At 49.1% G+C, this 13,792-nt stretch overlaps 1 protein-coding gene across 1 annotated transcript in view; it reads right to left on the bottom strand.

Moving 5' to 3' along the window:
* Positions 1–13,792, bottom strand: part of LOC8040527 (myb-related protein A) — a 63,104-nt gene that overhangs the window by 26,299 nt on the left and 23,013 nt on the right. Inside the window, exon 2 of the mRNA XM_042289387.1 lies at positions 4,262–4,658. Coding sequence (XP_042145321.1) covers positions 4,262–4,658 — 397 coding nt within the window. The remainder of the gene's footprint in view (positions 1–4,261; positions 4,659–13,792) is intronic.

The raw sequence follows: 13,792 nt of genomic DNA, 5'->3' as shown, positions 1-13,792 counted from the left end.
CCCTATAATTGTCATAAATGCTTTCTTTGGCAATAACTCTTTTGTTGAATCTATAGCTTTCCAGAGCCGTCTTTGTCTGCATTCCCTCTAGCCACCGATATCTTTCTGTGGCCTTAACTTTCTTCTTAACTGAGACTTGCTCTTTCGTATCTTCGCTATAGCCCAAAAACTTTCCTCTTAATTTCCTAGTGCGCTGTCTCCACTTTGTGTCTACACTCCTCATGTATAAATAGCTGAAAACCTTTCGTGCCCATTGCTCCCCATTCATTTGCCTCAACCTATCCTCAAATTCTCCAGCGAAATCAACGCCGCGTAGCGGCAACGACGAGAAGCTCGAAAGAGGCGGTCGTTTCGATTCTGTCGTCTGCTATCGCTGCTTGCTTCTCGTAGGCAGCATAACAACAAACATCGTTTCAAGTAATTATTTCTAAGCTTCCGCCGTGTCGTTCCTACGCACTGACTAGAAGAAGGTTTTTACGGTCGATAGCTCGCTTTGCTCTCATATGTAACACCGACTTTACGCTGCAGTGCAAGAAATTTGTGGTGGTCCCCGTGCTGAACGACGAAAACTACCTCCTTTCGTCCGCCATTTTGCCTGAGCAGCGCGCCCCCTATAGTTCGCTGGAGTCAAACATGAACTGCCGCTTGCGTCCCAAGCGACTTCCGGTCACACCGTCTTTGCAAGCCTGTCGAGCCTGCTTATGCCACCAGTGCTAGAAGGCATAAATGCTACACGGACAACAAAGTTGGAGATTTAACGAGGGCCTTCGGCTGTACATGTTCGAGGAGGCCATGTTGGTTTACAAGAATACTCGAAACGTTTTAAAAGATCTCGCACTCCTTCGTTCTTTTGGCGTTCTATAAATAAAGGGAAGAGCAGAAGAGACAAGGACTGACAAGACGTTTCGTGGCGTTCTCCTGGAGAATTTGCGGTTAAACGTTCTCTGGGACGTCATGTGGTAATTGCATATGCTCCGCTTGCGGAGCGGAGAATCGCAATGGTGATCCTGGGGCGGCCATGTTGGGTTCAAGGCCGCACTGCGGAGACCTCATATCCGCGGGAAGCGACCGTCGCCTCTTCAAAAGATCTGGGTCTAGCTGTGAGGCGGCGTGCTGCGGCGTGCGGAGCAGAGAAGACATAGTGCGGCGACTAAACCGCGCGTGCGCAGTCGTCTCGTAATTTGTCTCCTATTTTTCTCTATGCCATCGGTAGAACGTAGCAGCCGATGAAAACGTCGTCCCTTTGAAAGCCCTAGCATTGGCCATAGCCACGCGTTGTTGTCTGGTCCGAAGTGCCCGGATGTGCCGGTCGCGTATCACTCCGCGTGCGCCGCAGACGCGATCGTCCTCCGCGTTGTCTGCTTCCCAGACTTCGGAAACATGTTTTAAAACCCATCTCGCGTTATAAAATAACGCGATTATACTGTACCCAGTGGCAACACAAAATGTTCAATGGTCAAGGAACCTTCAAGTTCGTTCGATTTTAATGCAGGGTGTGTTTTTTCGCAAACGTAATGCGAGAAACACGCTCCGCCCGAAACTTGGCGCCTGCAAGGCCGTTTGTCCTCCGCCAATCCGGAGTTGGCGGCGCAAGGAAAAGTAACGCAATACTCTGGCTCTGCAAGCAGAGTTACTCTAGAACGCCAAAGACTGGAACACCACCTGGTGTCGTTTGCCATAAAAAACAAAAATGTCAGAGTGCAGAAGGCGATTTTCGAAAAATGCAAGGGCCCCTGCACTTGAATACTCGTCTTGTATTCTCCGGGAGGAACGGGGCGTTACCATTATTTTGATGAGTAACACCCCCCGTTATATACCCCCGTGCACAAAAGGACTTTTCGCGCTAGTTAAAAATGACGTGATCGAGCATGCTTCGCGTCACTACACGAAGGAAAAAAAAAATCTTTTAGCGACAAGAGCTTTCCAATTAGCTAAAAAGATATGTCCTATAACAAAACGTTCCTCTCAACTACGCGATGTCCATAAAGAACGCAGACACGTAGCCAGTCGCGACGAGGCCTTGTGCGCATGCGCGAAGGGGGGGGGGGGGGGGGGGGGGGGGAGTCTGGCCATGCGCTGTTAGGGGCAACCTCCCCAGAGATGGAAGCTGTCCCGCTGCGCTCCCGAATCCCGAGTGGGGAGGGTGTGCTCCCGTTGGATTTTGGATCGAGGCACACCTGAACGCGCCATATTGTTCCGACTTCCGGTACTAGACAACTTCCCGTCAACTCACGCTGGGATATCTCTCTGCTCACAGCGTGGAGACGATGCGTCTGTGCAAGTTCTGCTGACGACGAGCGCAGCGAATACTGTACACGACTTTACTTTCGCGGGCTCAATATTTCCCTATTTTCACGAAGTGCGAGTTTCAGGCAATAAATTAGAGGGCACAAATTTTCGCTACGTATAGACCAACGTTACTAAAACACTCAGTTGGGAAACTCCCATAGAGACAGCTTTGAAAAAGTGGCCCCAAACTGTCACCGAGCACCGAGCTAATGACGAACACAACGACACCATTTCTCCCGCAGCGGCCACTCGAGGAACTGCACGTGACTTCTATTTTGGCGTCAAGAACAGATATAGCGGTAGAGGTTACAGGGGTGCCACCCCTGTCTCCCCGGCGGACGCGCCACTTTGAGCTGCTGAAGTTAAAATGCACCTAGGGCGGGACGTGCTACCTGAAAGGCCCGCTGAGGCATGGTTGTATAAAAACAATATTAATTGTGCCGCAAAACCCTGCAAACTAAAGATTTTAAAAACATAACGCGCCCCTCTTTTGGTACTAAACTCCAATAAATTTCATGCAAAAAGAGTCTTTTTCGTTTGTTTATACGCAAAAACAGGCTTTCAAAAAGCTCAAGGTGACCACAGTACAGACAAATGATAAAGAGTGGCGCTGTTGTCGCATTTAGCTCGGTCTCGGTGGACGCCAGCGGCCCAGGTTTCGACGGCGAGTTTCCCAACTGAGTGTTTTAGTAACGTTGGTATAGACCTTCTTCGCAAGGGCGCCGCCATCTTGAATTGTCGACACTTCCAGTATGGGCGAAAACATTGTTCTTCCGTCACCACGACATTAGAAGGCATTTAGGACATAAACGTAACCGTCACACCTTCTCGTTTTACTTCCCCTCTATTTATTTACTGTCTGCAGTTTGAAACGTTTTGATATTTTTTCGTCGCCCATACCGGATATGCCTAAATGGCGGTCGGGGGCGAGAGTAAGCGGAAAAGGTCTATAGTGAAATGCTAGGCAAGTTGTTACCGTTCGCGGGATGAATTGTTCGCAATTTCGGTCGTGAAATTCGCGAAAATTAGGTCATCGCAAAAAGTAAGGTAAGTAAATTTCAAACTGTGCAAACAGCCATCTTTTTTTCTTTTTTATCTTGCATTTAATTAGGGGAGTGAGATACTAATTCTTTACACGTGAGATGGAACTTTTTTATGCTTGACTACCCCGCTAAATGTGGGTGGTCAGGGAAATTCGTCTGCTTCGTTTGCCGGGGTTTGGGTGACGTCACAAAGACGCCGACCTCTGATTGGCTCTGATGGAGGGAGAGTGGATAGACCTCGTAGCAAGCTGCCTTGAGGTCCACCCACTATCCTTTAAACACCGCCAATCAAAGATCGGCGTTCTGACGTCACCACAACCCCAGCAAGAGAAGCAGACGAACTTGACTTTCTGCTAAATTACCCAAGCTCAAGGAGCGTGCGCGGCTGTAGTTACATGCGCTGCACGTACTGTCTTCTGCAGCAGAAGCTTGTCTGAAATAAAGATACAAAACAAATGGCGCTTCGCACGCGCGTTCATTAACGCCTCGATTTGGTCGTTTCTTCAACTATTTAGTACACATAAGGTGAACGCGTGGAGCGCATGTACTTACGTTCCCAGCGTTATTTCTGACGCTTGGATAATTTAGCAAAAGTCCTATTGAATTGGTCAAAATTGTAAAATGCCGAACAAACGCCCACCCCTAAAGATCGCCCACCACGTATTTTCTCCCTTTTATTTCTTCGCCATGGGTGGCCGTTCTATGGAGGGAAAGAAGTAGGCGAGAGCATACGTCGAACTCGCTGAGCTCTCCGTACACACCGATTTCGATCTTCCCGCTAGATTTAGCGGGAAAATCGAATTGGTGCTTTACTACACACCAATTCAAGTTTCACCCGCTAAATTTAACTCTGGAGCCGCGAAGGACGGACGCGTACACGACCCCACGGTTCGGTGGCGCCCAGAAATGCTTTGGAAAGCCGCGCTCACCTCCTTGGACCAGGAGCCCTTGACGAGGTCCGGGTTGACCACCTTGTGCCAGCGCTGCTGGCACTGGACGTCGCTGCGGTCGGGAAAGCAGAGCGCCACCGTCGCCCAGTCCTGGGTGCCGTGCAGCTGGACGCTCCTCTTGAGCCGGTCGTCCTCGTCCTTGCCCCAGCGGCCCCTGTTCAGCGCCTTCCGGGGACCACCGCTCGCCGACCCACGCGTCGCGGAGGACGTCGCCGCCGTGGTCGGGGCACCCGCGTGGGGCAGTCGGGCACCCCGGGCTCCGCGCCAACCCGAGTCGTCGTTGCTCGCCGATGCCGAGCAGCTGCTGCTGCTGCTCGAGGTGTCGTCGTCGTCGTCTTCGTCGTCGTCGTCCGAGCTGCGCGGTTCCAGCTTCACCCTGCGGGAACGGACGACGCGTGAGGGTTTCGGTGGGGACGCGCTGATAAAAGGGCAGTTCGAACCCTGTCAGCTCAGAGACTGGCGCTCACAGCGGAGCTTAAGCACGAGCTCGGGCTCAGTCAAAGGGAGCTTCCTTCGTAGAGAGTTTTAGTAGACAGTTATGATAACGGAACCCGACACACCGCGGCCGCCTTTGCACGTGCATCATATCGTTATCGGGAATCGTTATCATACGAGAGTTTTAGGGAATCGGTTTTGCACATCCGATACAATACGATAGGCCCTCCGGTACAAACTGCGCGTACCGGAGGACCCAGCCTAGCGTATCAAATGTGCAAAAAAAAAAAAAACGGTTCGCTAAAACTCTTTATTGGAGGTATCGATAGAGGTATCGATAGAGAGATCTGCCAACACTTTCTAGTCCCTGCAGCGAGGAAGGCAAGGTGTCTCTTTCGGACTGCCAGCTTCTAGCGTGCGCCCGTCGTTTTCCGTCGTGCTTTGGCTGCGCGTGCACGCTCGAAGCTCGCGAGACGCCCAAATCGTTAGCGAAGATGGCGAGCTCGCGCCTGAGGCCGAACAACTGAAAGACCGCCCTAGAGCTTCCCTCCCGACGGTGATTATAGGAGAGGAGCTCGAACCCTGGCTGTTCACTACGGAGCTTCGAAAGACAAGCCGGCACCAACTAATTATTATTTTTTCTTTGTATCGGATGTTTGATAGGAAGAAAGAACCGCCGTTTTTCGTCTCCCAACAAAAATAAACTGTACCCAGCGCTAGCCGTTGGGACAGGACGCAAAAGTTTCGGAATGTACCGTCATCCGATTCAGAAGGCACTAACCAACTTTCTGAATTTTTCAACTAATAAATGAGGCTCCTTTTTGCCGCTAATAGACGCCATTGACCTCAATGTATTTTCGGACTCCGATCGCGGAGAGGCTAAAATGTAAAACCATGGTTATAGTTGGCGCAACCCACCTCCTGATTCAAACATTCAAGTCGTAGCCATCCATCCATCCGGTTTATAGTAGATCCGCTGCACACGGTTCTTCGTTTTGGAAGGCGGTTCTCGGCTGACAAAACGCTCATGTCGGGCCGTTACTCGCATGTTTTCTAGCAACGTGATGTCGTACCTGGTAGACTGATTACAGGCATGCCAAAGATACGCTCGCGTGCATGATGCTCGTGTTTGAGGATTGTCGGTGTCGGCTGGTTCTGTTTGCCGCCCTCTACTGGGGCTTGCCACTGTATCCTGGGAAAGTAGTGCCAATGCCTTTCCTGCCCGCTAGTCGGACACAAACAGATACTAACATGCAGACGACCGAAACCTCGCAGGGTGATTGGCTGATCGGTTTCTGTAGTGTCGCCATGGCAATCGCCATTTCGGTCCTTTCAGACCCTTAGGCTTCGAAAAGGTCGTTCTGAACCAATCGCGCCAAGATCGCCGTGAAGTTTCATCGTACTGATGAAAGCGCTCCTCCCAAACATAAGCGTCTTTGGCGCTGTGTGTCCAATCAACCATATATCCTCCTCTATACTGGCAAAGCCTGGCTGACCGACGCGAGACGCGGCCGCCGACAGTGTAAAGGTAGTACGGCAGACGACGGATGAGAATGGATGGATGGATGGATAAATCCGGCTGAGCCCCTGAGATCGGGTGGTAGCTTACGCCACCTAGCCATTTTGTTTTACCATTCAAGCTTAGAATGTTTAAATGTGAAAAATATATTCACTGCGCACTGCAAAGTGCGGCTATAAAACCCCCTTGCCATCAGTTAATAAGAAAATGCCTAGTTTTCTCTCGCTTTCTGCCACCATTCACTTAATCTTTGTTTGGCAATCTCTACTGCGTTGAAATCCACTCTTCCTTCGCTGTCTCTAAAACCCAATGACTTTATCAAAATCTATGTTGTCTTCGGTAGGCATAGGGTGAAGCCCTTTACAGTAGAGTATCAAGTGCTCAGCCGTCTCGTCCTCCTCTCCACAAGCAGTGCACACTCAATTTCCTGGTACTTCACTCTGTATGTTCTCGTTCGCAGAACACCCGTCCTCGCCTCAAACAGCAATGAGCTTCCCCTAGAATTGTCATAAATGCTTCCTTTGACAATAACTCTTTTGTTTAATTTATAGTTTTCCAGAGCCGTCTTTGTCTGCATTCCCTCTAGCCACCGATCTCTTTCTGTGGCCTTAACTTTCTTCTTAACTGAGACCTGCTCTTCCGTAACTCCACTATAGCCTAAAAACTTTCCTCCTAGTTTCCTAGTGCGCTGTCTCCACTTTGTGTCTATACTCCTCATGTATAAATAGCTTAAAGCCTTTCGTGCCCATTGCTCCCCATCCATTTGCTTCAACCGATCCTCAAAATCTATCTTGCTCACAGCTTCCCTGCTCTCAAATGACGCCCATCCCATGTCATGGAGAGCAACGTGGCGGGCGCCCCGCTGCGGCGAGACGCCGAAACACACCTCTCCCGAGCGATGGAATGTCCGCTCGTGATCCTCGCGTTCCTCGCACCACCGCTTCTTTTCTCGTCGGGATTGGAAACCATGTTTCGAGTCCTCGCCACTGCAAAAGTTGTGCGCTGACTACAGGTTCTCCGAGAAATGCTCTGTGCTACCAGATCCTCGCGATCCAAATCTGCGACCGGGCACTCTGTGACTCCGTCGTCGAACTGCCAGGCTTTGTGAGTATAGAGGAGGCTATGAATCAACTTATAAATTATGATCATTTTCACGCGTCTCTTATAATGCTATTGTTATGTTCTTGCGTATTTCGAGAAATTAAAATTATTTTTAACGCCACCAAGCACCGACGCCGCAAATGGTGGCGAAGCAAAGATGTGTTCGTGTGTGGATAGCAAACTCTCGGCATACAAGAAACGTCTTTATAAAAGAGCAACCTGTCACCGGGAATTCGGATCGGCTCAGCAAGATCGAAGAGGCCAAAGAGAAACCGCCCACTCCATGAACCAAAATGGCGACCTTGCTCGGTGAGCGTCGCGCTACTCTCGCAAGATCCAGTGACTCTAGTGCGACTCGGGCTTTAAAAATTCGACACGTTTTCCAGACAGCGGCTCCTACGTGCAGCGCTTCGCGAACCCGTTTCGTGTTGTTCGTCCAAATATTAAACCAAACTGTCACATATCCAGATCCTCTAGCACCGAAGCAGACGGTCACGAACGTACCGCAGACTCGTACCAGCACGTTTATCTCTTTGTACTCTAGTTACTTACAAGCTAAAAGCGAAAACAAAAACAAGCAGAAGAAGTCTGCCCTGCTGATCGGTTCAGAAGACGGCATCTATGCAGCGTTTCACAGCCGCGTGAAGCTCTCTCTCTCTCTCTCTCCCGACCCGCTCCCCCTTCGAAAATGAATAAATAAAAATAAATACGAGGGGCACTACGGCCGACCCCACGCCCAGCGAGGGGGAACGCGGCAGGGACACCAACACCTTGGGTAGGGGACAGGGCATGAATCAGCGATTTCGAAACGGGGAACCAGACGGGGCTGAGAGAAACAAAAAATGATAAAGAAAAAGTAAGCCGCAGGCTTCTTTATGAAGCGCGACGGGAAAAGAGGGATGCTTATCCCCTTCCTAAAGCCATCATTCCCGTTTTCATTCAAGAAAAAAGGTGGAGAAAAAAAAAAGTGGGGAGGCGAATAATATCGGAACGACAAAAAGCAACAAACAAAAAAAAACAACAACAAGGAACTGCCTGAAATTGCCTCACGCAGGTAATGAAAATTAAAATGAAAAACTACTAATTGCGTTCTTTACTATTTACTTTAACACACAAATAAAAAATACCAGAGAAAAAAAAAAGTCCGTAGAATAAGGGTATGAGCGAAGCGCCTGCTTTTGATGGTGCTTGGGCAGCCCCACGTGACCTCAAGCTGCCAGCACGCGAGCGAAACACTCACTGATCTCTAGGAAAATTTGTTAGATCGCGCATCCCCGCTTGGTCGCTCCAGCGCGACTGCGGCCGCCGGACGGCCATCTTCCATGCAGCGGAATCGTGTTTTTGCAGCGTTGCAGAGGCTGGCAGGCATCGTGCTGAAGACACGTTTTCCGCACATTCGTCGTCAATCGTCGAAGAGTTTTCTTTAAACCCCCGTGAAAACTGTGATACTTGCCGTTGAGAACACGCGGACATTTTGACGAAAGCGCAGCGCCGCAGGAAAAAGGCACAGCTCGTCGAAAGCAAGTCTCCCCGTTCTCGCGGCGTGATCAAAGCTTCCCTGGCACACAGAAGTGCTGCGTCTCTGTGCTCTCGCACGCTTGGATACCGATCAAGAATCGACGCCGTGTGGACCTGTTTTGCGAGAGCAATGTGCGTGAAGCCGTATGTGCCTCGGGATCAGCGTCTTACTTTACTCTGACTACTGTATTTGAAACTTGCGAAACCCGCGGTCCAGAAACGAGCGTCATGGGCTTGACCCAGTGGCGACGGAACAGGGAAGGGGAAGGCAGCCGGGGGGGGGGGGGGGGGGGGGGGGGGGGGTGTTTGTTACCTTTGCTTTTGAAAACCTTCCTTGCTCCACAGCGTTACTCTATTTGTTTTTTCATGTTATCCATTAAAGTATATTTGTAACATAGGCATAGTTAATAGTGCATAATAGCAACCGTATAAATTTTTCCCCTTCTATTGATAGCAACTCGCTGAAACAGCTGAACGATCCTGAACTCCGTGGCCGACGTGCGTGACCTGCGGCACTACACTTTCGTAAAATTTCCACGTGTTTTCAACCCCAAGCTTCACCGTTTACACAGTGATTAATAACAATTCTTCGGCGAATGACGACGAACGAGTAGAAAAGGTGACTTCGGCACGCTGCGCGCCAGCCTCTGCAACGCTCCATAAACATGATTTCGCCTGCATGCAAGATGGCCGTCCGGTGGCCGCGCTTGAGGAGCGGGGAAGCGCGATCCAGCAATTGTCGTAGAGATCAGGGGAAACACCCTACACCAGAGCGGACCAACCGTAACTTCGTGTGCTGCCACTTTTATGGTCGTCATGTAGTTAGCCAGAAAGTAAAGCGAAATAAAAACGCGCACCCTCTTTGAGCAACGCAAGCACCCTCTCAACCTCATACCCCGTTTATAAAGCATCACCATGCTTCCAAAGCGTCTGCACACCTTTGCAGAACTCTTCACTAAGGCGAAAAATGCCGAGTCATCGAACCGTGCACGACGTACGCGCGCGGCGTCCAATATCCCGCAGAAGATATCTGTCGCGCACTCAGAAGGCGTTCCACAAACAAATATGGCGGCGCGCAGACGACGGCGACTTCTGGAATGGTCTATAATAATCTCCCCGGCATATGCACAGCGCGCGTACCCAGAGGGTTTAAATATCGCCCCCCCCCCCCCCCCTTTTCTTCCCCACTTTTTTATTTTTATTTGGCTCGTTCTTCTACCGGGGACGAGGGGTGGGGGAACACAAGGCAATCAGCGAGCCACCGCCGGCGCCAAGCCATCTGTCCCTCGGCGTCCTCGCTAAGCCTAACGTGGCTTCCCTCCTCTCCTCACAACCCCGGCTCTCCGCGTAGCCCAGCTGTTCGGTCTCCATGTGCGCGCGGCGTGTCTGTGTGCGCCCGCGATTATTACGAGCTCCACAAACACGGGGCCGCAGAAGAGAAGGCCCGGGTATTACGTCATCGTTCGTGGGTCCTCGACCCGCCCCGAACGGCAATCAGATCCATCAAAAATATAAAATATCGCATCGCCAAATATTTTTTTTTCTCTAGATTTTAAATATTTGAGCACAATTTCAGTCCTTTAAGCTTAAGATGGTGAAAGCTTGGATGGATGATAATGGCTGTACCCTTCGTAATGGGCGGCAGCTTGCGCCACCTAGCCTAACATAATGCACAACGAAGTGCAAAGTTGGCAGACGATCGTAGCCAAACGCCCAATCCGACGACCCAAAAAGAAAGGAAAATCGCAGCGGGACACGAAGCGGAAGCGGGAATCACGTGATTGAGCATCGACGATCGTCACGCGTCATTAATATCTGGCAACCAGGTGTTCCGGCCGCTCTTCTGGCGCGAAGCTACAACAGGAACCACTTTTTTTTTTCTTTTGTTAACTCTTACAGTTTCGCTTACTGCTATTTATAATCTGGCTCGCACGCGTTCCGTGACATCACCAGAAGAACGTCTCGGCAAGTCATAGCGTGTGTGACTAAGTTCGGCTTTGTGGATGGATGGTATGAGCTGTACTCGTTGTCAACTCAAGAAGAAAAAAAAATAAGCAAGTTTTGCGCATTGTTCCTACGCCGCGCGAAGTAGTTCTTACGAAATTTGATTGTCGGACGAAGAAGCGATGTTTTTGGCGTTTGAAACGCGTACGTCTTCATAAGGTAAGGTTAATCGAATCTAAAACACACCTACATAGATCTCAATTCTGCACATCAAGGGGAAATGAGTAGTGCTCCGCGAGGAGCCGGACTACTTTTCTTACTAGGGTTCTTGAAGAGAAAACGATTATAGACCTTTTGTATGGGGCGGTAACTTGCGCCACCTAACCTCTTTCTGTGTTGATTGCCAAGATGCAGTCAATCCCATGACGCTATGATCGGCAAAAAAAAGAAACGCTCAATCAGTTGTTATTTTGAGCACAGGAGAGAGCGCAATCCAGCATGGCATCACTTTGCTTTGCGGGCAGACGACAGAGCAACGGATCGACGGCCAACTTGAAAGTAAGTGTCGTTGTTCCTTTTCATTTTAGCATGTTTTCGTTTGCATTTTCTTCTGAACTCGACGGATGTTCACCCCACCTGGAATTCAGTTTTGCACACCAATTGCGGAAACTTAAAGTTATAAAGCAGTAGAGAATGTAACAGGTAAAAGACCTGTCGGGCGTTTATCATGCAAGTTTTATGGAGATTTATTGAACTGCGAGCGAAACAAAATATTTCAATTATCCACTTTTTTTTTCTTTTTTACGAGATGCATTTGTTTTGATTGCGATTTCGCACTTAGCTGTAACAGTGGTAAGTGACCAAAGCACAAATACGTCAAACAGGTGCAAACCCTAGACCGCAAGCAACTCGCCAGCACCTGGTGGCCAGAACACGAAGCTGCGAAAAGCAGCAGCCGAGAGCACCATTTCTCTCTTGCACTATAGTGATCGTGTAAAACGTGCAAAAAAAAAAAAAAAAGACAAAAAAATAAGAAATACGCTTTTATTTAAGAATTTGCGAGAAGGAAAGCACATAAAAAGTAACTTCGTACAACCACATAAAAGCCCATATTGCCCCCCCCCCCCCCCCTCGCAACAAACATAATCACGTTAAAAAAAAAAAAAAAAAAAAAGAACAGCGTACGAAAACGCATTTCTCCAGGTGCAAGCGTGCGCAGGCAACCATGAGCTTTTCGAGACAGGACCGACACGCTCGGCTGCATAGTGGCGGATCCGGGAACTACGTAGCAGACGACGTGCGGCACACGACACCGCCCGCGGCGGAAGAAAGCGGAAGGCGGGAATAAAAAGGACGCGTGCCGCGGAGATTGTGATCGCTCCCACAGGAAGCGGGGGTCGCAGAAATGAAAATAAAATGCACACAAAAGCCATGGGGGACCGATACGCTCGCGCGAAACACACACACACACAAACACACACGCTCGGCCTAAAAATTACCATCGACGTAAGTTCACTTTCCCAGGACGATTGCTTTTGTCGTCTGCTAGCTACGAATTTGGTAGTCGGAAGGTTGCAAGACATAAAATGGTGCCTTCCATCTTGATGGCCGCTCGTGACGTTGCACGAGGGCAGCGATATGGGAACGCCATAACACAGACTGAGTGAATATGCGGGAGTTTGGCTTCCCTAAAACCTTTCCCTGATCATTCGAAATCGCTGACACTGAAGAGGAGTACCAATATGGCGACCACGGAAGGTGGCACCAGAAGTAAATGTCAAACAAAAAACTGCTGTAAAAAAAAAAAAAAAAAAAAAAAAAGGAAAAAAAAATGACGTAAGATAAGTAAGTTTGTATTGCATTCAAGATCTGTACGTTATTTTATCCAAATGTTCCCGTACAAAACGTAAGATCGTCGGTTTTGTCAATTCGGGGAGTTTTAGCACATCGTTCCGAGAACTCCGATAACGATATCCGATATTCTGCAGGCGCCTTTGGGCACGTATCGCACCGTTATCGGGTATCGGTACTAGAAGTGTCGGAAGGATCTACTAAAACCCTCTAGCGAAAACGAAATATTGTGAGAACTGCTTCGTGCAACGTAAAAACTGAGCGCAATATATATATATATATATATATATATATATATATATATATATATATATATATATATATATATATATATATATATATTGCGAAGGTATTGAATTTTTATTTTTGGTCCTCACCGTGATTTTAAAGTGAAGGTCTCTACTGGCAACAATGGAAAAAGTGACCTCAGCGGGAGGCAGGGGGTTCACTCTCTGCATGGACTGTAGACTTTGTTCCCAACTGATTGCAATCAGTTTCATGCTGTCAAATAAATGCTTTGGAAGCTCTCGCTCCAGCACCCGAGCAGCATGCACGAAACAAACGCTCGGCATAGTCTATTTTTAGATTGCATGCCCGCTCGACCTGCAAGCCTGCCTTTCCCCTGACGTCACGGCGCTGAAACGCGCGGGTATATTTGAATGTTGGTTTCTGGCGTTGTTTTCACTTGCCAACTTCCCAACAACTATTTCCAGTTTCTCGATTGTGTCGAGACCGGTTATAATAAAATCAACGAAAATCGGAAATGACTTCGCTATATCCGGTATTTCGTTATAACCGATTTCGGTTATAACGAAGTGCAAAAGGGAATGGGAAATCGTGATCGCTTCGCTGCAGCCGCTATTGCGTTAACTTATAACCTGGTATCGATATACTAAATAGCATACCGGAAAGGGTCAATACTGGCGATTCCGGAAATATAGTTAGTTGGGGTAGCGGGAAAAAATCGCCGGAAATATAAAGGCCGGTTCACACTCTTGCAACCGAGTACGACCGAGAGACGAGACCTGTTGAAACCTCTTAAAATTGCTTAGGACGAGGAAACACGCTGGCACCATGGCGCCATCTATGCAGTGGCCCTGGAACTGCATTTCACAAGAGCGAAGGTTTTGCGAGATTTCCGA

The sequence above is a fragment of the Ixodes scapularis genome, unplaced genomic scaffold (assembly GCF_016920785.2).
Source record: "Ixodes scapularis isolate PalLabHiFi unplaced genomic scaffold, ASM1692078v2 PGA_scaffold12__126_contigs__length_90152505, whole genome shotgun sequence".
Lineage (NCBI taxonomy): Eukaryota > Metazoa > Arthropoda > Arachnida > Ixodida > Ixodidae > Ixodes > Ixodes scapularis.
This window is presented reverse-complemented; position numbering and strand designations above follow the sequence as displayed.